General features: G+C 37.7%; 1 protein-coding gene across 8 annotated transcripts in view; it reads right to left on the bottom strand.

Annotated features, from left to right (window-relative positions):
- The window catches only part of DZANK1 (double zinc ribbon and ankyrin repeat domains 1), a 141,074-nt gene that overhangs the window by 20,891 nt on the left and 92,954 nt on the right, over window positions 1-27,229 (bottom strand). For all 8 annotated transcript variants that reach the window (XM_043989377.1, XM_043989378.1, XM_043989376.1 and 5 more), the window contains 3 exons: window positions 20,524-20,595; window positions 9,881-9,974; window positions 9,424-9,518 (listed from right to left, as the gene is read on the bottom strand). In XM_043989377.1, the coding sequence (XP_043845312.1) occupies window positions 9,424-9,518; window positions 9,881-9,974; window positions 20,524-20,595 (261 nt within the window). The remainder of the gene's footprint in view (window positions 1-9,423; window positions 9,519-9,880; window positions 9,975-20,523; window positions 20,596-27,229) is intronic.

Genomic DNA, 27,229 nt, shown 5'->3' with positions numbered 1-27,229 from the left:
TATTTTTCTTTGACCTGGAGACTCTGGATTTTGGTTATTATGTTTCTGGGAGTTTTTGTTTGGAAGTTTCTTCCAGGAGGTCATTGGTGGATCCTTTCTATTTCCACTTTACCCTCCAGTTCTAAGTGTAACGATTGGAATGACGCCACCTGCTGGAGACTTACTGTAGAAGAGTTCTGCCCATGAAGCAAAGGTCTTTGAGGGCAAGACCAGGCTTCAGGAAGTGACGCGGACTAGTGGGAGGAGGAAGGAAGAGACTGGCGCTCGGTCTCACTCTCTTTCCTCTGGACTCTGGCAGAGAAGGGAGCTAGAAATGTGCTCTCCCTTTAATAGATAGGAATCTAGGCCTTTTTCTCTCTCTTTACCAAATTCTTATTCTCCTTAATAAATGCTTAAAAGTCTAACTCTTGCTAAAGCTTATAATTTATTGGCGACCACTCATTAGATATTTTAGACAGTTTAGCTAGAATTTTAGCCTTAACATGAGAGATCTGGGCAATGCTCTTTTTGAGAACATTTTTTTTTATATGACTATAGATAGCTTTAAATTCTTCATTTGAAAACTGCCTATTCATATCATTTGACCATTTCTCAATTGGGGAATGCCTTGTATTCTTATAAATTTGATTCAGTTCTCTAAATATTTGAGGAATAAGGCCTTTATCAGAAACACTGGCTATAAAAACTGTTTCCCAGATTTCTGCTTTCCTTCTAATCTTGGTTGCATTGGGGTTTTTTTTTTTGCAAACCCTTTTTAATTTAATGTAATAAAAATGATCCATTTTGCATTTTATAATGTTCTCTATCTCATCTTTGGTTATAAATTCTTCCCCTCTGCATAGATCTGACAGGTAAACTATTACTCTGTCTTCTAATTTGCCTCTGATATCACCCTTTATGTCTAGATCATGTACCCATTTTGACTTTATTGGTATGTGGTGTAAGATGTTGGTCTATGCCTAGTTTTTGCCATACTATTTTCCAGTTTTCCCAGCAGTTTTTCTCAAATAGTGAGTTCTTATCCCAGAAGCCAGAGTCTTTGATAAACATCAAAAAGGAGATTGCTATATTCGTTTACTGCTGTGTTTTGTGTGCCTAACCTATTCCACTGAACTATCACTCTGGAGTAATTTTCTTCTGTGTTTGTGTTTTGAGCATCTCTGCTACCATAATGGCTCATTATGGTGGAATTCTTCTTTTGTTTGCCCATTATTTCAGGGACTTGATATTAGGACTGGGCTTTGCCACAGTTCTGAATCAAGTTTATAAGAATACAAAACATTTAGGGGCAGCTAGGTGGTGTAGTGGATAGAGTGCCAGCCCTGGATTCAGGAGGACCTGAGTTCAGGCCCCAAATACTTGACACTTATTAGCTGTGTGACCCTGGGCAAGTCACTTAACCCCAATTGCCTCACCAAAAAAAAACCCAAAGCATTCCCCAATTGAAAAATGGTCAAAGGATATGAATAAGCATTTATTAAGCTCCTATTATATGCAAAGTGCTGTGGATTAAAAGAAAGGCAAAAGACAGTCCCTGCCCTTGAGGAGTTCTCAATCTAATGAGGGAGACAACTGGCCAAGGCTGCCTGTCAAAGGTGGGATTTTAGCTGGGATTTAGGAAATCAGGGAAGCTGGGAGACAAAGATGAGAAGGGATAATGTTCCAGGAATGAAGGTTAGCCAGAGAACATGCCCATAGCTGAGAGAGACATCTTGTTCATGGAATAGCCTCAAGGCCAGTATCACTACCGACTTACGTCCTACTCAAGAACAGTTTCTTTTTGCCTTGAGAACCTTCACACAAATACTTTTTTAAAAAATCATAAAAGTATTTTATTATTTTCTAGTTACATGTAGAAATAGTTTTCAACATTTGGTTTTTGTTTGTTTTGTTTTGTTTTGTTTTTGCGGGGCAATGAGGGTTGTGACTTGTACAGGGTCACACAGCTAGCAACAGTCAAGTATCTGAGGCCAGATTTGAACTCAAGTCCTCCTGAATCCAGGGCCAGTGTTTTATCCACTGTGCCACCTAACTGCCCCCTCAATATTTGTTTTTATAAGATTTCTAGTTCCATATTTTTATCCCTCCCCCTTCCCCAAGACAGCAAGCAATCTGATATTGCTATGTGTACATTCACATTAAACCTATGTAGTAAAAATTATTTGTGGTAAAGATTAATATCACAAATTTTAGCTGAATCATTTGGGAGGGGCCATACTATATACATACTACATACATACATACATACTACTGAAGTCAGAAGGAGAACTCTCCATGAGCAGCTTTTGAAGGACCTCCCCTTTTGGGGGAAGAAAGATTGAACACAACCTGAAGGGAGGTGAGGCACTTCTGGTAGGCTAAACTCTCTGGCACTTCCAGAACGTGAACACTCTCTCTGGCGGTTGACTGAGGTCAGGGTGGCGCTTGAGCAACCTTGGATTGGTGGGCTGTTCAGTTTGGTGAGTTACCTACTGAAAACCCTAAATTCCTTTAAACCAGCTTAGGCTAAGTTTAGAGTTAAGAGCATCTGTCTGTATTTCTATTTTCCCATTTCCTTATCTTTGATTTTTATTAGTTTCACCTTTGTTGTTTAATTAATTCCCAAGTATTAAAATCTGATCCTTTTGTGAACTAAAGCTTAGAGGCTCCTTTCTTATTGGTCTGGGAGAAGTATCTAAAAAGAATAGTTCAGAGGGGAGATTAAACCTAAAAAGGGACCCTCATATTTCCAGGACCCCAATATTAAGGCGAGTCACCCAAATAGCTCTCAGTATGTCCAATTTTGGCCCTCACACCTATTTCTACATTAGCCATGTTGTGAAAGAAGAATCAGAACAAAAAGGAAAAACCTCAAAAAACAAAAACAAAAAAAGTAGAAACAGTATGGTTCAATCTGCATCTAGATCCCATAGTTCTTTTTTCTGGATTTGGAGAGCATTTTCCATAATGAGTCCCCTGGACTTATCTTGTACCATCACACAAATAATTTTAAAATGCAAACATTTATTATCATAGTATATCCCCAAATTCTCCTGAACTGTCAATGGAGCAGGAAGGCACAGAGATCCAAGTGGGATCAGTTAGGCAGAACTAGACCAAAACAGAATAATACCAGCAAGGTTGGAATTCTAGATTTTCCTCCCAGTTTCACTCTATGCAAAGTGCAGAGAAGTAGGGGAGTAGTGAAGTGTGAGGCCCACCTCTCACTCAAACCTCCCTGTTTCTATGGAGGACATCCACCATCCTTTCAGTCACCAAAATGTGTAACTTCAGCATTGCCCTTGACCCCTAAATTCTACCACATCCCAGGTAACCAAGTAGTTGTCAGGTTCTGTTTCTAGTTCCCCAAATTCTTGCATCTGTCTCCTCCTCTCTTCATATGGCCATTTCCTAGTTCCCACCCTCATCCTGTTACATTAAAAAATAGCATTAGTGACTCCATTTAGCCTTTATCCCCTATCTTGTATTTTTTTTTTGTAAGGCAATTGGGGTTAAGTGACTTGCCCAGGGTCACACAGCTAGTAGGTGTGTAAAGTGTCTGAGGCTGGATTTGAACTCAGGTCCTTCTGAATCCAGGGCCAGTGCTCTATCCACTGCACTACCTAGCTGCCCCTTATCCACTATCTTGTGGATAAAGTTACCTGATTTTGGAGAAGTGACAAGATGACTGCCCCTCCCCATGGTTACCCAATTTGAGGAATATCATAAGACCTCTTCCTCTCACCTCAGTGTCTTTAGATCCTTTCCACTAATAAGAAACCAGGTGTCTCAATCCCTACATCCGGTTTTTCCTATTTTTCATTCCCTCCAAATTGCATATTAATTGTGTAGAAACCAATAGTCAATGTCCTTGACCATGGAGAGTCTCAGACTTGATTTGTTTCTGCAACCACATGCGTTGCTAAATAAATCATTTGTCTGGATGAAATTCAATTTCTTTATTCCACCATAATAATCCCCTTTCATCTGGTTACCTGTAATAGTTTGCTGTTTGGTTTCCCTGCCTCAAATCTCTCCCTAGCACAATCTGATCACCATACATACAGTTGTCAAAATTATTTTCCTAAAGAGCAAATTTAACTATGTCATTCCCACATTCAATAAACTCCAATAGCTCCCTACTGCCTTGTTTGGCTTTTAGAGCCCTTTACAGCCTTTATTTCCAGTCTTCTTATACACTGATGCAGCTGTATGGGCACAACCAATGGCTCTCTATTACTTCTAGGATCAAATATAAACTCCATCTGGCTGTTTACATTGAGGGACCTAGATAGGATAACCGGTGGCTTCCAATTGCCTCCACAATAAAATAGAGACTCCATTGCCTTTCAAAGCCCTCTACAATAATAAACAATAAATGTTTATTGTCTCCAATCTCACATGTCCGACTGTCTTTCAGACATCTTTAACTGGATGTCCTATGGACATCTTAAACTCACTATGATCAAAACAGAACTTATTATCTTCTCCCCTAAATCTCTCACTTCCTACCTTCCCTATTATTTTGGAGGACAACACTATCCTCCCAGTTCCTCAGGCTCACAACCTAGGAGTCATCCCTGACTCCTCACTGTCTCCTACCACCTTCTCCCACCATCCAATCTGCTGCCAAGGCCTGTCTCTTAAAAACATCCCCTTCTCTCCTGTGACACTGCCCCTGCCCTGGTATAGGCTCTCATCACTTCATACCTGGACTATTGCAAGAGCCTGCTCGTGGGTCTGCCTGCCTCAAGTCTCTCCCCACTTCCACCCATCATTCATTCAGTGACTAAAGTGATTTTCCTAAAGTTCAGGTCTGATCATGCCACTCCCCTACCCAACAAACTCAGTGGCTCCCTATTGTCTCCAGGACCAAATACAAAATATTCTATTAGGCCTTCAAACCCTTTTATAACCTGGCCTCTCCCTCTGTGTCCAGTCTTCTTACACTTCACACATCTACGTGTGCTCCTTGATCCAGTAGCACTGGCCTCCTGGCTGTTTCATGAACAGGACACTCCACCTCTCAGTTCTGGGCATTTTGTCTGGCTGGTTCCCATGCCTGGAGTGCTTTTCCTTCTTTGTTCTGACTACCAGCCTCCCTGGTTTCCTTTAAGTCCTAACGAAAATCCCATCTCCTACAGGAAGATTTCCCCAAACCCCCCTTAATTCTAGCACCTTCCCTCTGTTCATTATTTCTTATTTAGCCTATATGTGCGTATATATACACGTATCTATCTATCTCTTGTGTGTACATATTTGTTTGCATGTCTTCCTCATTAGATTATGAGGTCCTTGAAATCAGGGACTATATGTGCGTATATATAGACGTATCTATCTATCTCTTGTGTGTACATATTTGTTTGCGTGTCTTCCTCATTAGATTATGAGGTCCTTGAAATCAGGGACTGTCTTTTGCCTCTTTTTGTATACCCAGGGATTAGCACAGTGCCTGGCACATAGTAGGCTCCTACTAAGTGTTTATTGATTAACTGATACAACATATCCCCCAGATTACCTTATATGTAATGAAGCAGCTCTAGGCCAAAGTTGAGAGGGCCAGACTTGGACCAAGGAAGACCTCTCAGCAAGTCCTGCCTCAGACACCACCTCTCTCAGTATCAGTTTCCTCATCTACAAAATGAGGATGATAATACTAGTACCTACCTCACAGGGTTGTTGTGGGGGTAAAAGGAGATAATATATATATATATATATATATATATATATATATATATATATATATATATATATATATATATATATAAAGCATTTGCAAACCTCAAGATGCTACATAAAGCCAGAAATTACACTATCATCACCACCACCACCACCATCACCACCATCACCATCAATCAAACCTCATCTTCATCAATCCTCATCAATCAGTCTTCATCATCAATCAATCCTCCTCAATCAATTCTCCTCTTCATCTAATCATCATCAATCCACCAGTTGATCAATATTCATCATCATCATCTTACATTACTCTTGCCTCTGCTTCAAAATTTTTTTCACAGTTACTATTGTTAACTGTTTCCCTCCATCCTATTCCCTTCCCTATGATATTTACTCTCTTTTCTATCTTCTTTCACCCTATCCCTCCTCAAAAGTGTTTTGCTTTTGACTGCCCCCTCCCCCAATCTGCCTTCCCTTCTTTCACCCCTCCCTCCTTATCCCCTTCCCCTCCTACCCTCCTTCAGGGTTAGATAGATTACTCCACCCAATTGAGTGTGTATGTTGTTCCCTCCTTGAGCCAACTCTGATGAAATTAAGGTCTATGAGCCAATTCTTACGCACTCTTTTTTTTTTTTCCCCCCAAGTGAGGCAATTGGGGTTAAGTGACTTGCCCAGGGTCACACAGCTAGTAAGTGTTAACTGTCTGAGGTCAGATTTGAACTCAGGTCCTCCTGACTCCAGGGCCGGTGCTCTATCCACTGCGCCATCTAGCTGCCCCGAGCCAATTCTTATGAAAGTAATGCTCATTCATTGCCCTGCTCCTCCCTCTTCTCTTCCCCCACTCTATAAGCCCTTTCCTGTTTCTTTCATGTGGGATTTCACCCCATTCTACCTCTCCCCTTCTCCCTCCCCCAGTGCAATCCTCTCACCCCTGAATTTTACCCTAAAGATGTCATCATGGAGCAGCTATGTGACACAGTGGACAAAGCATGTACCCTTGACCCAGAAGGACCCAAGCCCAAATCCAGCCTCAGACACAAAGCCCTCACCCACTGCTTGACCCCGGGCATGCCACCCAATCCCTACTTCCCCACAAAAAAAAAAAGATGAACAAAAAAAAAAGCTTTACAGATATCATCCCTTCATAATCAGTTTCCACCTGTGTCCTCTAATTTTATTCCTATCATCTACCCTAATAGCGAGAAAGTTCTTATGAGTTAGACATATCATCTTCTCATGTAGGAATGTAAACAGTTTAACCTTTTAACATCCCTCTTGATTTCTTTTTCCTGTATACCTTTTCATGCTTTTCTAGGGTCTTATATTTGAAAGTCAAATTTTCTATTCTGTTCAGGTCTTTCACAAATACCTGAAAGTCCTCTTTTTCACTGAAGTCCCATTTTTTCCCCTGAAAGATCATAATAAATTTTGCTGAGTAGGTGATTCTTAGTTGTAATCCCAACTCCTTTCCCCTCTGGAATATCATATTCCATGCCCTCTGATCCTTTAATATAGAAGCTGCCAGATCTTGTGCAATCTTGACTGTTGTTCCATAGTACCTGAATTATTTCTTTCTGGCTGCTTGCAATATTTTCTCCTTGACCTCGGAGCTCTGGAATTTGGCTATAATATTCCTGGATGTTTTCATTTTGAGATCTCTTTCAGGAGGTGATTGGTGAATTATTTCAATTTCTATTTTACCTTCTGTTTCTAGAATGTCAGGGCAATTTTCCCTTACAATCTCTTCATGGTTTTCAGGTAGTCCAATAATTTTCAAATTATCTCTCCTGGATCTATTTTCCAGGTCAGCTGTTTTTCCAAAGATATTTCACACTACCCTCTATTTTTAAAAATTCATTTGGATTTGCTTTATTGTGTCTTGGTTTCTCATAAAGTCGTTAGCTTCCATTTGTTCAATCCTAATTCTTAGGCAATTATTTTATTCAGAGAGCTTTTCCATTTGGCTTTTCAAGCTGTTGACTTTTTTCTCATGACTTTCCTGTATCACTCTCATTTTTTTTTTGCAGGGCAATGGGGGTTAAGTGACTTGCCCAGGGTCACACAGCTGGTAAGTGTCAAGAGTCTGAGGCCAGATTTGAACTCGGGTACTCCTGAATCCAGGGCTGGTGCTTTATCCACTGCACCACCTAGCCACCCCCACTCTCATTTTTTCCTCTTACTTTATCTTCAAAGTCCTTTTTGAATGCCTCTATGGCCTGAGACCAATTCATATTTTTCTTGGAAACTTTGGATGTAGGAGCCCTGAGGTTGCTATCCTCTTCTGAGGGTGCACCTTGATCTTCCTTATCACTAAAGAAATTTTCTATGGTCTGCATCTTTCTCTATCTGCTCATCTTGCCCATTTTTTTACTTGACTTTTAAATTCTTCTTAAAGTGGGACACTGCTTCCAGGCCACACTGTCCCAAGCTTCATGGAGTCCCAGGTGGTACAGTTTAAGGAGAGGCACATTCTGCACTCACCTGGCCTGTGCTCTGGTCTGAAAATAACCCCAGGCCTACTTGCTCTTCAACCAGAAAACAACATTTTTGTTTTGCTGGGTTGATAGCTTCAGTGAGCCTGCACCCCTCTCCTATCTGGGCCGCCACCACTCAAGGCTGCTTCCTGGTTCCCAGCAGGGGTAAAACAACCAAGTTCCACCTCAGCACCGCCAGATTACAGAATCTTTCCCTGACCAACCACTCAGCCCTCTCACCAGACTGTGGGCTTAGTTTCAGAAGACACTGGCACTGCAGCTGATTCAGAGGCTCTGGAGGTCTCTTTCTCTGGCACAGCCTGCCTGGGGCTGGATCTGTGTTGGCTCAACCTTGGGGTTGGATTTCACTCCTGCTCCAGCACAGCAGACCCCTCCTGCTGACCTTATGAGCCATCTTTGGCTGGAAAATAATCTCACCCTGCCCTTTTGTGGGTTCTGCTGCTCCAGGTATTGTCTTATGGGATTATATGAAGGGATTTGGAGGGATCTGGGGGAGAGCTCTGAGGAGTCACTACCTGTTTTCTACCATCTTGGCTCTTGTCATCCTTCTGTCCCTAGGCTTCTAAGACAGACCTGAAGTGAGAGGAGGCTGCTGTGGAGGCTGCAAGCACTCACAGAGGAGAGGGATTAAGATCTTGGCAGATGTTTAGCTCAAAGGCTCATATATCAAAATAACTCCTAACTCTTGGCAGAAACTTCCCACAAGGGGCAATCCAACAATGCTACCAAAAAGAGCAAGTTTTTTTCTGCCTCATGTTAGTTGTATCATGTTGGGCAAGTAACTGTACTTCATTAATCCTCCATTTCCTAATTCATAAAATGGGAATAATGAAATTTTCATTTACTTACCAAACAAGGTGGGTACGTTGAAAGTACTTTGAGATAATATTTCTAAATGTCATTTGGGCCCTCCAAAAGATTCTTGTGATTAGTCCTCCTTTAAAGAGGTTTTTAAAACAGTTTCTAAGAATTTGAGAGATTAAGAAGCAGAATGGTACAATGGAAAAAAGATTAAATTGGATGAAAAATTGAGATATAAGTGCTAGTTCTTGTGATGGTCTAGTTAGTGATTGTCATTTAACCTCTTTTGACTTGTTTCTTTATCTGTAAAATAAAAGGGTTGATCCCTAAGGTCTCTTCCAATTCCTAAAATTCTGTGACTGTGAATTAAATGTATTAATTTCTACCTCTCCAGACACTGTCATGTAATTGTAAATGGCAGTGTTATCTAGTGTACAAGGCAATCACAAAGAATAAGTGTTGTACATACTGAAAGCAGGTCTTCCTTTCCTTGAAATGGTCTTATCTTCTTTTTATTCTTTATGTCCCTCGTAGAATCTGAGGTGTTTTGGTTGTTTTCATTTACTAAAGAAAAACATAAAAGAGTTAAGATTCAAAGAAACACTTCCTGCAGCACCAAGGCAGATGAAGATGTTGGAGGGAGGGGGGCAGGGTTAATTTGTGTTCCATTAATCCTGTATGGAGGATCCCTAGAATTTCCTTGTGAAGTTTTCTTTTAATCAAGCCCCAAACCCTTATCATCCTATTTCTGAGGCATTTCAGCAGGTATATCCTTAATTCCAAGGAAATGTCAAATGAGCAGAAGGGTAGCAATATATGACTTATTGTAATGGGTGGTCAAGTACATTATTTTCAGGTTCTCTGCTACCATTAGCAAGTTTTATGGGGTACACTTAAGTTGTTGAAAACATTAAGGGAAAATTCACCTGCATAGAATTGGCTTCCATAATGTCCATTTCGACCTTCTGTTGTGCTTGGAAAATGCTTGTCATAATTTACTGGTTTGTTGGTGTAAATATTCTGGCAAATGACATAAATAATGCATTTTAAAAGATAACCCTGAAATTTTTTTTTCTTAATGAGTACATAGTGATTCTTCCTAGCTAATTCAAGTTTTGTTTTTAAAGGAAATGTCTAAAACAAAAAGAAACAATGAAAATAAAACTTACCAAGTTAATCTTAAAAAATAATGAACTTTTATATAATACACATGTGAAATATGTTCAGTTAGTTCAGTTAATATTCAGTTAGTTTTAAGATTTAGTTAATATTAAGAACTATTAGAATACCAAAGGAAAAAAAGCAAGCCTAGAGAATCCAGAGCAAATATCCATGAAGACAGAAACTTCAAAACTAAAAGACATCAAATTGTAAAAGGGTATTGTATATTAATTTGTTGGTTTTTTTGTTTTGTGAGGCAATTGGGGTTAAATTACTTGCCCAGGGTCACACAGCTAGTATTAAGTGTCTGAGGTCAGATTTGAACTCAGGTCCTCCTGACTCCAGGGCCAGTGCTCTATCCACTGCGCCACCTAGTTGCCCCTATTGTATATTAATTTAGACAAGATAGGAATAGTGATTGCAAGAAAGGATCAAGCTCCAGTTCTAACAGAATTAGAACATCAAGTAGATATAATATATTTAAAAGTAAATGAAGTATACTTCAGGATATAAAGGAACTGACAATCTGCCAACAAATCTCCACAGCTACAAATACCATTACCAATATCAGTGGAGATAAGAAAACTTGTAAAAATATTTTTCTAAGAGTTAGGTGGGGGCGGCTAGGTGGCGCAGTGGATAGAGCACTGGCCCTGGATTCAGGAGTACCTGAGTTCAAATCCGGCCTCAGACACTTGACATTTACTAGCTGTGTGACCCTGGGTAAGTCACTTAACCCCCATTGCCCTGCCAAAAAAAAAAAAAAAGAGTTAGGTGGATTAAAATGTTAAGAAAGGTCAAAGTGAAAGATATAAAGTAAAATCAATGAGTGAATTAGATTATATATAATGAGAATAGTATAGTAAAAACATGTCTTTTCACAAATGGTTTCTCTCTACAAAGATATAGCAACAAAGTAGACGTAGAAACTGTGTTATGGGGAAAAGAGAGCAAACCCTCCAAAGCTAGATTGTATATCACCTCCAGAAGTAAATTTAAGGTTTATTATCCTAATGGCAGAAACAAATGAGAAATAATTCAAATAGCTATGATATAATATAAGTTATATATTGATGTTTAAAATATTTTTTAAAACTAGATAGGTTATCTTCTGGTTCAGCTTAAAGGAAAACAAAATATTTAAAGTCCAACACAGAAATTAGGGAGATGAGAAAGCAAAGAATAAAAGTAAATCCATACTTACAAAATAACAGAAGACTGCTCAAATGTATAAATTTTAATGCTAACTATGAATGGGATTAATTTACCTATGAAAAGTAAGATCAATGATTATTGAAAAAATAACAATAATAATGGTGATAGAGTTTATATAGCACCTATTCTTTGCCAGGTACTATGTTGAATGTTTTACAGATATTTCATATGATCCTTATAACAACCCTGTGAAATAGGTGCTATTATGATGCTCCTTTTACAGTTGAGGAACTGAGACAGACAGAGGTTAAGTGACTTGCTCAAGGAAATACTGCTAGTAAGTTGTCTGAGACTGTATTTGAAGCCAGGTCTTTCTGACTCTGGGTCCAGCACTCTATCCATAGTGGCACCCAGTTGCCTTAAAAAAAGAAATTTATCTATCTTTTCTTATACTGTAATAATAACAAAAAAGTAAACATGAGGGGAGGGACAGGGATAATTTAAAGCTTCTGATGCTTTTGAGAATATAAGAAAAATAAGTGAAACCACCATAGAATCAGGTAAAATAAATAGCAAAAAGCTCTGAATTAAACAAAGCCACAAATAATAAAAGGTACATTAAATAATGAAAACTGAATAATATTGAATTCATTTGTCCCAGATGAAACAACAACAAAATATATTAAAGGAAAACTGGAAGAAATGCAAAAAAGACAGGAATATGATAATGAAAGACCTCAACTCAATACTTTACTACCAGAACATGACAGATTTAGTAAACATGGGCTTAAAAAAGGTATTATATAGAAATGAAGCATAAAGTAAGATAGTTGCCATGTGGCAAGGATTTGTCACATGTAGAGTAAGAACCTCTACCTTCTTTTCAAACACATATAGATCATTCACAAAAAATAATCATATTTTGGGATGTAGACAATGAATAAATACAAAAAGGCAAAATATTTTCTATCTTCTCTCTATATACATATATAAGAATTAGATGGGTTAGAACATTAAGAATGGGCAAGGTAGGGGCAGCTAGGTGGCGCAGTGGATAGAGCACCGGCCCTGGAGTCAGGAGTACCTGGGTTCAAATCCGACCTCAGACACTTAACACTTACTAGCTGTGTGACCCTGGGCAAGTCACTTAACCCCAATTGCCTCACTAAAAAAAAAAAAAAGAATGGGCAAGGTGAATGATATATTCAAGTCTCTTCCTATTCCAATACATCCTGCATTCAGTGAAACCAATGAGCAAATTAGATTATATGCAGTGAGAATTATACATTATAAATATATATCTTCACGAAGAGTATCTGTTGACTAAAATCTATCAACAAAGTGTAGGTAGGGATGTTGGGGAAAAGAGAGGTAGATTTAATTTCTTTTTTTTTTTTTTTAGTGAGGCAATTGGGGTTAAGTGACTTGCCCAGGGTTACACAGCTAGTAAGTGTTAAGTGTCTGAGGCCGCATTTGAACTCAGGTACTCCTGACTCCAGGGCCGGTGCTCTATCCACTGCGTCACCTAGCTGCCCCTAGATTTAATTTCCAAAGCTAGACTGCACATCACTTTTAGAAGGGAATTCAAGGTTCATTAGGTAAATGACAAATTTAAACTGCAGAGCACTACACAATATGATTAAATAAATAACAAACTCAAGATGGTCTAGGTCACAGAGAGCGGGACTGAGTCAGGAGGACCTGGATTTAAGTCTTGTCTCTGATAAGTACTGTCTATGTGACACTAGGCAATTCATATAGCCTCTCAGTACCCCCAGGAAGCTCTCTGACACAGTCAGGTAGGACAGTATAAATTGCAGAATAGTTGTTTATCTGCATTGGTAGAATATGTTTCCTACTTGGGCATTTCCTTCCTTAATAAAACCAAAGGTCCAAACTCCAAAGCCCAAATCAGAACTAAAAGGAACCTAAACTTATGGAAATTTGCGACAAGGTTATAGATTTTGGGCTGCAAGGATTTCTGGAGCCAGTACCACATTTTACAGATGAGAAAACTCGGGCTTGGTGGTTAAATGACTTGCTGAGGATCAAACAGGCACCAAGCAGTAGAGTCAGAGCAGGTACTTGGGCCCTCTTACTCCGAATCTAGCACTTTTTGCACCATACTAAGAAGTCTCTAGAGTAAGTATAGAAAACAATGATGGTGTATGTTTTAAAAAAATCTAATCATTGATGCTGGCTTTGTGAATACAGGTAAGTCCTTTGTAACACCTTTTTTCGGGCCACTTTCCCAATTATCACTCACTATAGCACGTTTTGGTCTTTATAAGGTTGACTCCTTAAACATTTTTATTTTTCAAGTAATCAGCATTTATTCTCACTCTCTCCTCCACTGGGGAAAAAAGAATACAAAAGGAGACAAAGCTCTTATTACAAACATTCACAGTCTCTATGTGTTGACTTTTCAAATCTACCCATCCTGCCCCCAACCTGTCTGCTCACTTCCAATCTTACATCTCTAATCTGCCTTTCAGACATCACAAACTGAATGTCTAGTAGACATCTTCAATTCAACAAGTCCAAAAACTGAACTCATTATCTTTCTCCCTAAACCCTGTTCTTCCCCCCACCCCCCAATCTTTTCTATTACTATAGAATCCTCCATCCTCCAAGGACCTAGGAATTATCCCTGACTCTTCAATATCTCTCACCCCTCTATCCAATCTGCTGCCAAGGCCTGCTGATTTCACCTTAGCAACATTTCTTGAATATGTTCCCTTCTCTCCTCTGACTGCCACCAGCCTGGTGCAAGCTGTCATCACCTCCTGCCTGGATTATTGCAATAGCCTGCTGGTGGGTCTGCTTGCTTCAAGTCTCTCCCTACTCCAAGCCATCCTCCATTCAGACACTTAAGTGCTTTTCTAAAACGTAGGTCTTATCATGATACCCTCCTACTCTGTAAATTCCAGAATCAAATACAAAATGCTTTTGTTTGGCATTCAAAGCCCTTCATAACCTAGCCCCCTCATACCTTTTCCATTCTCCTTATACCTTACTCCCTGACATGTACTCTTTAATCCAATGACACTGTCTCCTGGCTGTTCCAGGAATAAGATCATTCATCTCTTGGCCCTGGGCATTTTCACCAGCTGTCTTCCATGCCTGGAATGTTCTCCCTCCTCAACTCTGCCTACTCACTTCCCTGGCTTTCTTTACAACTAACTAAACAACCAACTAAAATCCCACTTTTTACAGGAAGCATTTTCCAGTGTTTCTTTATTCTGGTGCCTTTCCTTCTGTTAATTATTTCCTATTTATCCTTGTTCATATATATTTGTTTGCATGTTATCTCCTCCATCAGATTGGAAGATGCTTGAAAGCAGGAATAATCTTTTACCTCTTTTTGTATCTCCAGTATTTAGCACAGTGCCTGGCACATAGGAGGCACTTAATAAGTGTTATTTGTGTCATAATTGAGTGAAAAAAATTCCCATATTGACCATATCCAAAAATGTGTCTCATTCAGCATCACCTCTTTGTCAAGAGCTAATCCTAGAGGGTCCTGGAGGTAACTCTGAGCATTTGGATTTCTAATACTCTAATACTATTATTCATTAACCCTCTCTCCAATATCTCCCACTAACAATTATCCAGTAGATTAATAGACTTTTTTTTTAGATTAATAGACTTTTAGAAAAAGTTTTTACTAAGGAGATTGAGTAAGAATAGTTCATATAAAGTATTGCTCCCCAAATTCTGGGGCATACTCTCCCACAAATATACATAGGTCCATGAAAATAGTGGTAGTGAGAAATATTGGTAGGATTCATGTATGGCAAAGGGCAAGTCACTTAACCCTCATTGCCCTGCTCCCCATCAAAAAAAGATTATATAGTCTCTTTTTTTTGTTTTTGTTTTTTTGGTGAGGCAATTGGGATTAAGTGACTTGCCCAGGGTCACACAGCTAGTAAGCGTTAAGTGTCTGAGGCCAGATTTGAACTCAGGTCCTCCTGAATCCAGGGCCAGTGCTCTATCCACTATGTCACCTAGCTGCCCCCTATATAGTCTCTTTTTAAAAAATTAAGTAGGGAGTTCTTTCCTAAGTAATCTATATTTTCCAGTTTATCGAACACTGTTATTTATTTCCATTGTTTATGATTTTCTCTTGTCTAGTTTGTTCTATTGATCTTCTTCATTCTTTTTTTTTTTTTTAATTTCTTTGGGGGCAGCTAGGTGGCCCAGTGGATAGAGCACCAGCTCTGGATTCAGAAGGACCTGAGTTCAAATTCGGCCTTAGACCCTTGACACTTACTAGCTGTGTGACCCTGGGCAAGTCACTTAACCCCAGTTGCCTCACCCCCTCCCCCCCAAAAAATTCTTTATTTGTCAAAAGGGAATATAAATGTATATTTAATTCAATATTTGTATTAGAAAAATAATACTTAACATAATTATTTTATTTTATGTCAATAACTCCATATATAACTGAATTTTCTGTTCCCTTTCTTTTTAAAAAATACTTTTTTTTGGTGAGGGAATTGGGGTTAAGTGACTTGCCCAGGGTCACACAGCTAGTAAGTGTTAAGTGTCTGAGGCCGGATTTGAACCCAGGTCCTCCTGACTCCAGGGCCAGTGCTCTATCCAGTGCGCCACCTAGCTGCCCCTACTTATTTATTTATTTTTAACATTCTTTTCTTTTTATATTTTGAGTTCCAGATTTTCTCTCCCTCTAATACCTCCCCCACATATAGAGAAGGCAAACAATATATCAGTTATACATGTGAAACCATGCAAAACATATTTCCATATTAGCCATACTGCAAAAAAAAGCCAAAAATAAAATAAAGTGAGAGAATTATACTTCAGTTTGTACTAAGAGTTCATCTGTTCCCAGTCTGGAAGTAGATAGCATTTTTTATCATGAAACCTTTGGAATTGTCTCAGATCACTGTACTGATCAGAGTAGTAAAGTCTTTCACAGTTGATCATCATTATAACATTGCTGTTACTGTTCATAATAATCTCCCAGTTCTTTTCACTTTACTTTGCATCAGCTCTTATAGGTCTTCCCATTTTTCCCTGAAATCATTCCCCTTGTCATTTCTTAAAGCACAGTTGTACTCCATCACAATCATGTACTGAAACTTGTTCAGCCATTCTCCAACTAATGAGCATCCCCTCAATCTCAAATTCTTTGCCACCACAAAAAGAGCTGGTTTAAATATTTTTGTACATATTTCCTTTGATCTCTTTGGGGCACAGACCTAGTAGTGGTATCACTAGATCAAAGGATATGTACAATTTGATAGCCCTTCGGACATAGTTCCAGATTATTTTCCAGAATGCTTAGACCAGTACACTATTTCACCAATAATTCATTAGTGTACCTCTTTTTCCCTTCTCCTCTCCAGGATTTATCATTTCTGACAGGTGTGAGGTGGCACCTCAGAGTTATTTGTATTTGCTGCTCTTTAATCAGTACTGATTTAGAGTATTTTTTATATTACTTTAGATAACTTTGATTTCTTCTGAAAATTTCCTGTTCATATCCTTTGACCATTTATCAATTGGTGAATGGTTCTTAGTTTTATACCTTTGACTTAATTCCCTTTATATTTGAGAAATGAGCCCTTTATCAGAGAAACTTGCCATAAATTTTTTGATAATAAATACTTCATTGTTTATGCTATCTCTTGGGAAAATATAATTTCCTTTTTTTTTTTTTTTTTTTTTTTTTTGCAGGGCAATGGGGGTTAAGTGACTTGCCCAGGGACACACAAGTGTCAAGTGTCTGAGGCTGGATTTGAACTCAGGTCCTCCTGAATCCAAGGCTGGTGCCCTATCCACTGCACCACCTAGCTGCCCCCGGAAAAATAATTTCCCTGATTATCTCTTTTAATTAAGTCTATTTTTGCTTTTGCATTGTCTGAGGCCATGACTGCTTCCCCTGCCTTGTTTACTTCAGCTGAAGTATAATAGATTCTGCTCCAGCCCTTTATTTTAACTCTCTATGTCTTTCTATTTCAAGTATGTCTCTTGTAAACAACATGTTGTTAGATTCTAATTCCTAATTCATTCTTCTATCCATTTCCATTTCACGGGTTAGTTCATCTCATTCATATTCACAGTTATGCTTACTGTGTATTTCCCTCCATCCTATTTTTTTCCTGTTTATCCTTCTTTCTCTCTTTTTATCCTGTCCCTCCTTAAGTCTGTTTTGCTTCTAACCACTGCCTTCCTTAATCTGCTCTTCCTTTTATCATCCCCCTCCCCAAAACTCTTATCCCCTTCCCCTCCAATTTCCCTATTGGGTAAGATAGATTTTTATACCCAACTGAGTGTGTATTTATGTTCTTCCTTCTTTGAACCAGTTCTGATGAGAGGTTCAAGCATTGCCTACCGCCATTCCCCATTTCCCCCTTCACTATAAAAGCTCTTCCTTGAGTGCCTCTTTTATGTGAGAAAATTTTCTCCATTCCACCTCTCCTTTCCCCCTTCTCTCAGTGCATTCCTCTTTATCACCCTACATTTTTTTTAGATTATCCCTACATAATTTACTAATACCCATCCCTTCTATATGGATTCCTTCTAACTGCCTTAATAATGACAAAGCTCTTAGGATTTACATATATCATCTTCCCATAAAGAAATGTAAATTGTAAATGTAAATGTGAACAGCTTAATTTTATTGAGACTCTTATAATTACTCTTTTATATTTATCCTTTTATGATTCTTTTGGATCTTCTCTTTGAATGCCAAATTTTATATTCAGCAAGATACTACTAGAAGATTGTTGTTAAAAAAAATGCATTTTTGTTTCATCAAGCAGTTTAGGATCACTGAAAGAACTGCACAATTTCCCAAATATAATCTAGGATGTTTTTCTATCTCCTGATTAAATTATGGTCCCAGCCCATCTGCAGTGCCATCCTAACTCACTGAATTGGACATCCAGCTGCATAACATAGCATAGGCTAGTCTTCTCCAGGGAGGAATAAAGACTGCTAAGGGTGCTCAAAATGATCCAATATGGTATAGGAAGAAAAATTAGAACTTCTATTTATATATTTCCTATTCTTTTCTTTTTTTTCTCTTTTTTTTTTCTTTTTTTTTTTTGGTGAGGCAATTGGGGTTAAATGACTTGCCCAGGGACACACAGCTAGTAAGTGTTAAGTGTCTGAGGTCATATTTGAACTCAGGTCCTCCTGACTCCAGGGCTGGTGCTCTATCCTCCTATTCTTTTTTAAAATTAAAATTTCATTTATTTATTTATTTATTTTTAGTGAGGCAATTGGGGTCAAGTGACTTGCCCAGAGTCACATAGCTAGTGTTAAGTGTCTGAGGCCGGATTTGTACTCAGGTACTCCTGACTCCAGGGCCAGTGCTCTCTCCTATTCTTTTAAAAAAGAAAGAAAGGAAGCTTTACTGGCATTTACTATACAGAATGATATTAGTGACCTCACTTGTTCCATATATCAGATGGCTAAGTTACATACAGTATATGAAGGGTTGACAGTGATATCCTTACTCATTCATTTGTTTTCAGGGTAATGTATTGAATTTACATACATTTGGTTAAGCTAGTTTATAGATTTCATTATCTAGTTTTAACTAAACTAAGCATAACACAATGGATAAGTTGCTTTAAAAGATTTTTGTAAAGAAACCACAGGTTAAAAATCATACTAATAATGGGAGCACAAGATCCCAACAACAAGAAAATGCCAGAGCTGATACTTCTTCTCAGCAGCAGTCCTTCAATAGGCACATTACAAAGTAAAAATAATACGGATTGAATCAGATCTGACAAGAAGAGAGCCCTAACAATTTGAAACTATTAAATTATGATTTTAAATATGGATTTATATTCACTGTTGTTAATATTGAATCTCATCTTAAATAATTAACTAATGGTAGTATGAAACCATCACAATTAGCAAGATATTTAAAAAATATTCAAAATAATGAATAATTTTTCCATTCTTATTTTAAGTCATGTAATAATTCAGTGCCATACCAAATTTCACTGAAGATAAATGTTTATAAATTTTTTTTATGTTTCTTATTGAATACTGAAAGACAAAAGCCACATACCACTAGAGAAACTCATGTTCTTGTTGCCATAGTAAAAATGGTTGAAATAATACATGCAGAACAATACTGTGCCAAACTAATTCCTTTGTCAGAAAATACTTTTGGAAGATGTATAGAAAACATTGTTGAAGATAAGAAGAAATGTGTAGAAAATTACACAGGATAGGAAGTTTGTTTCCCATAGATTTGGATGAAAAGTACAAATGTGTCTAACATGCTTCATTGTTGTTGAGTTGTTTCAGTCATGTCTAACTCCATGTGATCCCATTTGGGGTTTTCTTGGCAAACATATTGGAGTAGTTTGCTCTTTCCTTCTCCAGCTCATTTTACAGATGAGGAAACTGAGGCAAATAGGTTTAAGTGACTTGTCCAGGGTCACATAACTAGGTGTCTGAGGTCAGATTTGAACTCAGAAAGATGAGTCTTCTTGACTTCAGTCCTGGCACTCTATCTACTGTACCATGTAGTTGCCCCTAACATGTTCTAGGTTATGATACTTGCTAGATTCTTTTTCTTTTTAAAAAAATTTTTAGATTCTTTTTCAATACTGAAATACACAAAGAATCACTTTTTTGTGAGACATGAAAGGAAAGATGTACTGGAGAAGATATAGTCTCAATAGTAAATTACTTTTTAAATAAAAACAATGTTTTATGAAGAAACTGTCAAAGGGTAGCCACTGAAAAAGCAGTTACAAGGATTCCAAAGTAAGGTTACTGAGATATAGTAGCACCACACATGAAATTAATTCACTGTATCATCCATAGACAAGATACCGTAGTGAAGAAATTAGATCCAGAAGAGAACAAAGGGCTACAGGGTGCTGCTGGTCGGGTATTTTTTTTTTAATGAAAATAAAATGTTCAAATAATCTTCACAATTCTTGGTATTGCAGTGGCAAGGGACCAAGAACATCCTCTGTACCACATGTGGCAAAATGATGAAAAGAGCTGATGAGCTTAAAGATGAGTTCTGGGTTGTTACTCTTAAGTGTTTTACCTAGTCAAGATGCCTGCCTTAGACCCAGGGCATAGGGTTAGTCTATTTTTCAGTTCTATAGTATTGAGTGGCTTGTTTATTGTGAATCTTAAAAATGTATTGAGACAAATGGAAGCATTCCTACGAGTTTTAAACTCAAAAATAATGAAATATAGATTTCCAAACTTAGGTTTTAATAATCTGAGTCTTCTCACTCACCTTTGTGATTTGCATGTAATTCAGCCTGATGCTGACTGCATAAGCATCTTCATGGATTGTAGCCGAGAGAAGCTATTAAAAAAATACACACACATACAAACATAAAGGAACCATTTGCAAGTGTTTGAGTCACACTGGCCAGAAAAATAGCTTAGAAAATCAGAGACTATGAGCTATATGTTTGATCTGCCTGTGGATCCTCACACATTTAATTTTAGTTAAGTAGATATCTTCTTATTTGTGAAAGGGCAGGTTTCAGGAGAAATATTGGCAACATACTGGCTAGATCTTAGAAATCACTTGTTTCTGTTAAATTGTCTTGTCTAAAAATAGAAGGATTCGATTATATATCCAGTAGGAAAGATTTTTATTTATGACATTATCAAACAATAAAGTAAATTAACAAAGGTAAGTTATATAATATTTAATAATGAGAGAGATAATTTGTCCTGTATATTTTTAATATATCTTAGTGCTGATGGGGAAATGAATAGACAAGATCGGGAGATCTCAAAACCATAGTCCCCAAGTCATATTAAGTGACCTTCTGTTCAGATGAATATTTAAGTGCATTAACAAGTTTTTGTGAAGAGAAATAAAGATTGAAATAGTGATAGTAGTACCTAAATAGGATATAACATATGACCACCTAAGAATAGCAAAGATAGCTTCAAAGACATGTATGATGTTACATCAAAAAATAGCATTAGTGACTCCATTTCGCCATTATCCAACATTTTTGTGAAATTAGTTTCGGCTGCTTATAAGTCACCTGACTTTGGAGAGATCACAAGATTACTCCCCTTCCCAAAGGTCACCCAACTTAAGGAATGTCACAAAACTACCCTTTTCCCTCTCAATTCAGTGTCTCCCAATCTTGTCCACCAGTAAGAAATCAGGTGTTTCGATCCCTATAATCCTGTTTTTTACTCCTTTTAATTGTATATTTTAACTGTGAAAAAACCAATGGTCATTATCCTTGGCTACCAAGAACTTTGGTCCTGGTTTGTTTCTTCAACCACACCTGTAACTAAATATATCATTGTCTGAATATAACTACTTGGTTTCTTTATTCCACTGTAACAGTTATGGTGACCAACAAAAGGACTGAAACTATGAGTCTCTGTGTGTCTTATTGGACTTTTGCTGAAAGAACACTCTAGAGAACTCTGATAAGATTTTTATGGATGGATTTCCTCAGTAAAGGACCTCCCATCCCTGGACCCCCATGTCCTCCCAAACCATGTCCAGATGGACCTCTATAGAGGTGAGTAGTCCCTTGATGAGGATACCAAGGGGGCTAGCTCTAGTAAGCCAATGGATACCCCTTTGGGAAATTCTTATTGGCCTGGGAACAGGGAAAACTTCCCACTCAGAAGGGGATAACTAGGGATAGAGCTCTCAAATTGTGTAAATATTGGCCTGAAATATATAAAAATTCAGATGGGTCCCTAATCTGGCCTGAATCAAAGGCTTTGAAATTGCTTTTAGAAAATCGTATGCATTTTTTTTTTATTAGATTTTCAGTGGGAGATGAGAAGGAAAAACTTTGCTAGCAAGGACATCTATGTGTCTCTCTTATTGTATTATCTGTACTTTGTGTGTTGGTAAATCAAACTAACTTCTTCCTGTGGCTTGATCAAGCCAAAGGAAAAAGTGTAAAATGTGGCAAGTTTTTCTGAAGAACTTTCAAAGTCTTTAGAAAGTCTCTCTCTCTGCATTTCAAACTCTAGCCAAGTTGGGGAGGCAGACAAGAAACACAGATAAGAAAAAAGGGAATCTCTGTTCCCAATCTGCAGGAATTTATGGCATTGTATAATTAGAGACTAAACTTGTGACTGAAATTTCTCTACTGTGAATTTCCAAATTATGGTTTGAATGTTTCTGTAAATGCTGAAATGTTTTAGTGAGTTTTGGAGTACATGTCTGTAGAATTTGTATTAAGGAAAAATAAGAATACAGTTCTGTGAAAGTTACATGGAAATAGTGCTTAGACCTTTTATCACTCTTTCCCTAGAGAGTTTACTTATTATTCTATTATTCATTTATTATTTTAGTGCAAGGAAGGAAGGTGATTTTGCTGATTAGAGAAAAGAGAAAAAATGGGTTTGCAATTTGCAGTTTAAATTTATCTGGTATTTAAGAAATATCTATTGTTAACTCTTCACCCCCCAAAAAAAGAGAGAGAGAGAGAGAAACGTGTTTAAATCAGAGAGCAACTTAAAAGTAAATAAATTTAAATCTCTCTTTTTTTTGGGGGGTGGGGCAATTAGGGTTAAGTGACTTGCCTAGGATCACATAGCTAGTAAGTGTCAAGTGTCTGAGGCCAGATTTGAACTCAGGTCCTCCTGAAAACAGGGCCAGTGCTTAATCCACTGTGCTACCTAGCTGCTCCTAATAAATTTTAATCTGGAAGACTGTTTTGTGTTATCACTCTATTTCTTCTGTGAATAATATAAACAGAATTTAATTGTTTAGGTAAACTAAAAGCAACGTCACCAAAAGGTATTGGAATAGACTACACATTTCTAAACTTTTAAGAACCCCAAAGGCAATAGTCTTGCAATTAATTGGGTTTGTATGATAAAAACTCATACTAAATTGTAAAGGAAAAATTCAGTGAAGTGAAGGTTATATAAATAGTCTGGAATTTGACTGGGAAATAAAGACAAGAGGAATTTAGATGGGTGGGGTTAGATTAGATTGAGAAAACAATTTATTTGGCTCACTGGATGATTTTAAAGTAAAACAGAGAAAAGTTATGGGGAGATGGGTGGAGTATACCACCCCAAATTTTTTTCTCTCTCTGAACAGAAAACAGTAGGCCCTGAAAATTATTTTTATGTTGAATTGTATTTTTATTTATTTTGCTAAACATTTTCCTGTTATATTTTAACTGAGTTTGACACCTTTCGAATAGAGAGCAAGCCAACCATGTTTTCTCTTCCTGTGTGACCTTTGAAATTTGAAAGGCTGGTGGGTGATGGCCTTGGGAAAACTGAGATCCTATATGATTCCATTTGTAAATGCAGATCTAGAAGTGATTGAATTTATTTTTGTCACATTTAAGTGAAATGTGTTCTCCTACCAGGATAATTGTGGTAAATTTAAACAATGAAAAATATATTTGATATTGGTAGTAAGGAGACATCCTTGGAAAACTACATATATCAGAAAACCTGAGTTAAAATCTGATCTTGGAAACTGTGATCCTTAGCAAGTCACTTCACCTGTTTGCCTCAGTTCCTTCATGTGTGTAAAATAGGATAATGATGGTACCTACCTCCCAGAGTTGTTGTAAGGATTAAATAATATAATAATTATGAAGTAGTTAGCACAGTGCCTGGTACATAGTAAGTACTATATAAATGTTTATTGTTATTATTACATAATTACTTAGATGTGATTGGTATAGAATGATGAAAGTAACAAAATGGATGTTTTTCTATGTATGTTATTTTGGAAATGTATTTGACTGAATTGATGTCACCTGACTGGTAATGAATTTTGTTTTATGTTTTAGATACAGGATATTGTATATGTTGTTGTGTTTCTAAAAATTTTTTTCCTACATTGTGAAGTTTGGGAAATCATTTTATCTGAAATGCTGTTAGAAAAGTAACTTTTCTTTTAATTTGGATGCTGTTAGATCATGAATTGAGCTGTTAAATGAATGTGGTCAAAATGTTTGAAAGCTGTTAAATATTTGATGGTGTATATTTGTATTGTTTTGTTTTGGTTTTTTTAGTGAGGCAATTGGGGTTAAGTGACTTGCCGAGGGTCACACAGCTAGTAAGTGTCAAGTATCTGAGGCCGGATTTGAACTCAGGTACTCCTGACTGCAGGGCCAGTACTCTATCCACTGCGCCACCTAGCTGCCCCTGTGTATATTTGTTTTAAAGAGAGTAATAATTATAACTTTCTGTTGGTAGAAAAGTAGCACAGACTCTTTAAGTTATCCTTATCTGTGAGGTTCCTTGGGATTTTCTTCTTGGTTGAGGTCACAAGAACTTATCGGCCTTGCTGACAGTATGTGATAAAATTCTAAAGTACTTAAGTTTGAGAAACTATGACCTCTCCCGGCCAAAGTAAGGAAATTTATAAGTTTGCTTATAGAAAAGAGTGATTCATCTGAGATTATTTGACCATAACTTATGAAAAATTATGAAAAAAGTCTGTACTGAAGTTACGTGTTTGAGTCAGCTTAGTTACAAAAGACCTTACAAGTCAAATATTTCTTTTATTCATTTATCCATCCATCTATCCATCTATCTATCTATCTATCTATCTATCTATCTATCTATCTATCTATCTATCTATCTATCTATCATCTATCTATCTATCATCTATCTATCTATCTATGCATTATTTTGCGGGGCAATGAGGGTTAAGTGACTTGCCCAGGGTCACACAGCTAGTAAGTGTCAAGTGTCTGAGGTAGGATTTGAACTCAGGTCCTCCTGGATCCAGGGCTGGTGCTTTATCCACTGCACCACCTAGCTGCCCTGACAAGTCAAATATTTCAATCTTACCTTAGCATAAATAGGCAATGCAGATTGGAGGCTTACTATAGTCAGAATTTTTCTTGGCTTTTGAGTCAACTATTAGGTATTTGTTGTATGTGCAAAAACTCTAGAATGTGTTCCCACCCCCACCAGGGCAATGAGGGTTAAGTGACTTGCCCAGGGTCACACAGCAAGTAAGCACCAAGTGTCTGAGATCAGATTTGAACTCAGGTCCTCCTGAATCCAGGGCTGGTGCTTTATGCACTGCGCCACCTAGCTGCCCCCAAGAATGTGATTCTTGATTTGAAAAGGATAAATGAAGTGTCCTTATATTGGTCATTGTCAACTATGTAGTATAACATAAGAAGAACCTCACCCTAAACTGTGATTAGTGAACTTTTGCTATTTGAGATAAAATCTCTTGGCACTATAATTTGATATTGTTCTGAGTCTCATTTCAGATACGATTGTCTGAAGTAACATGAAGCCAATAGTCCACCATTCAAGGGGAATGTCATGTGCTACTCAAAGGGAGCGTAGTCTGAGAATGCCTAAAGGTGGATCTCTGTCCCTGGGAAAAGATGAGATGACCATGTGTAGTCTAAGGTAGGATTTTCTTGACTCAGTTTCCCCATTGTGCTATTTCCTTTCTGTACAGGAAATTTTCCCACTTGGTTAATTCTGAGCCTCGCCTGTGAATAATGTTGAACTTTTCTGCATGATTGGCTGTTAACTATGAATTGTGTCCATAATCAGAGTTAAGGGAGTCTTTCCCCTGTTATGACTTATGTCAGGTCAGTCTGTGCCACTGAGGGGACAGATTTAATATCATCATAAACATGTCCTTCCTTTTCCTTTCAAAGCAAAATTCTGTATCAAAGCAGGTGAATAGTGGAAGTTTTAGTTGTTGCAATATTAAATCTATTAATTGATGGGTTACTACTAAAACATTTCTGAATTACTATAATAGGATGAAAGTATGAAAATTCTTACTATTTTCAATTTTAATTTGTAATTGTGATAACATAATGGGATTTGGCAGAAGCCCAGGGGCTCTACCTGAATATTGATTTGGAACTGATTGAATTGGGTGAGATTGAGAAACTGACTGAGAATCTACTTAAGATTGATAAAATCGAGACCATGCCTGGCCAGCCCTGAGTGGGGTGTTGTTCTCAGAGGCTATGGACTACAACATCAACAGGAGACCACCCTCAACCAATCAGCTTGAAGGACCTCCCCTTTTAGGGAGATAGACAGGAAGTGGGGAGGTGAGGGTGGCTTACTGGATCACTCTTTTCGTCCAGGACTTCAACATGGTGGCAGAACTTCACGTGGGCTGCTAGGGAAAGGCAAAGTTTTTTCTCTGGCTATACCGAATAGATCTAAGCTAGGGTTTTCCATTCTATAAGAGATCTGTTTTCAACCTCTCTCTCTTCACTAACTTCTAATACACTTTAATAAATACTTAAAAGCCTAAACTCTTGCTTAATTTATCAGTAAATCTTAGCTAGTTTCCCCCCAAAAAACTGGGGGGGGGCTGGTAAGGACCCACAATAGATTTTTTTTTTTTTGCAGGGCAATTGGGGTTAAGTGACTTGCCCAGGGTCACACAGCTAGTAAATGTTAAGTGTCTGAGGCCGGGTTTGAACTCAGGTCCTCCTGACTCCAGGGCCAATGATCGATCTATCTATTGCATCACCTAGCTTCCCCCCTGCCCCACATTAGATTTTAAACATCACATAATCAATTTCACATCCTAAGCAACTAAGTAAATGAGTTCCTACTTCTGCCATCCATTTGTTAATACTTATATATTCATGTAGAAGATTAGGTTCTTGAAGTATCTCAGTCTTTCAGAGTGATGATATCCACAAAAAGGGGGAATAAGACAAAAATGTAAAAGTTTTCTAATTAAATGGAGTAGTAAATTTTGAGAAAACAGGATCAGAACTAGGATGGATAGATATGCATATCTAGCTATAGATATATACATGCACATATATGTGTGTGTATATCTATATGTTTCTATACATACGTACAATTAGTTTTTAAATAATTTAATAGGATATATAAGCCTTGAGTATGTTTTATTAATGAGTTCTTAAAATTGGATTAAGATTTTAGAAATAGGGGCAGCTAGATGGCGCAGTGGATAGAGCACCAGCCCTGGAGTTAGGAGGACTTGAGTTCAAATCCGA

The sequence above is a fragment of the Dromiciops gliroides genome, chromosome 2 (genome assembly GCF_019393635.1).
Source record: "Dromiciops gliroides isolate mDroGli1 chromosome 2, mDroGli1.pri, whole genome shotgun sequence".
NCBI lineage: Eukaryota > Metazoa > Chordata > Mammalia > Microbiotheria > Microbiotheriidae > Dromiciops > Dromiciops gliroides.
The sequence above is the reverse complement of the archived record's forward strand: the minus strand, read 5'-3'. Positions and strand labels throughout refer to the sequence as shown.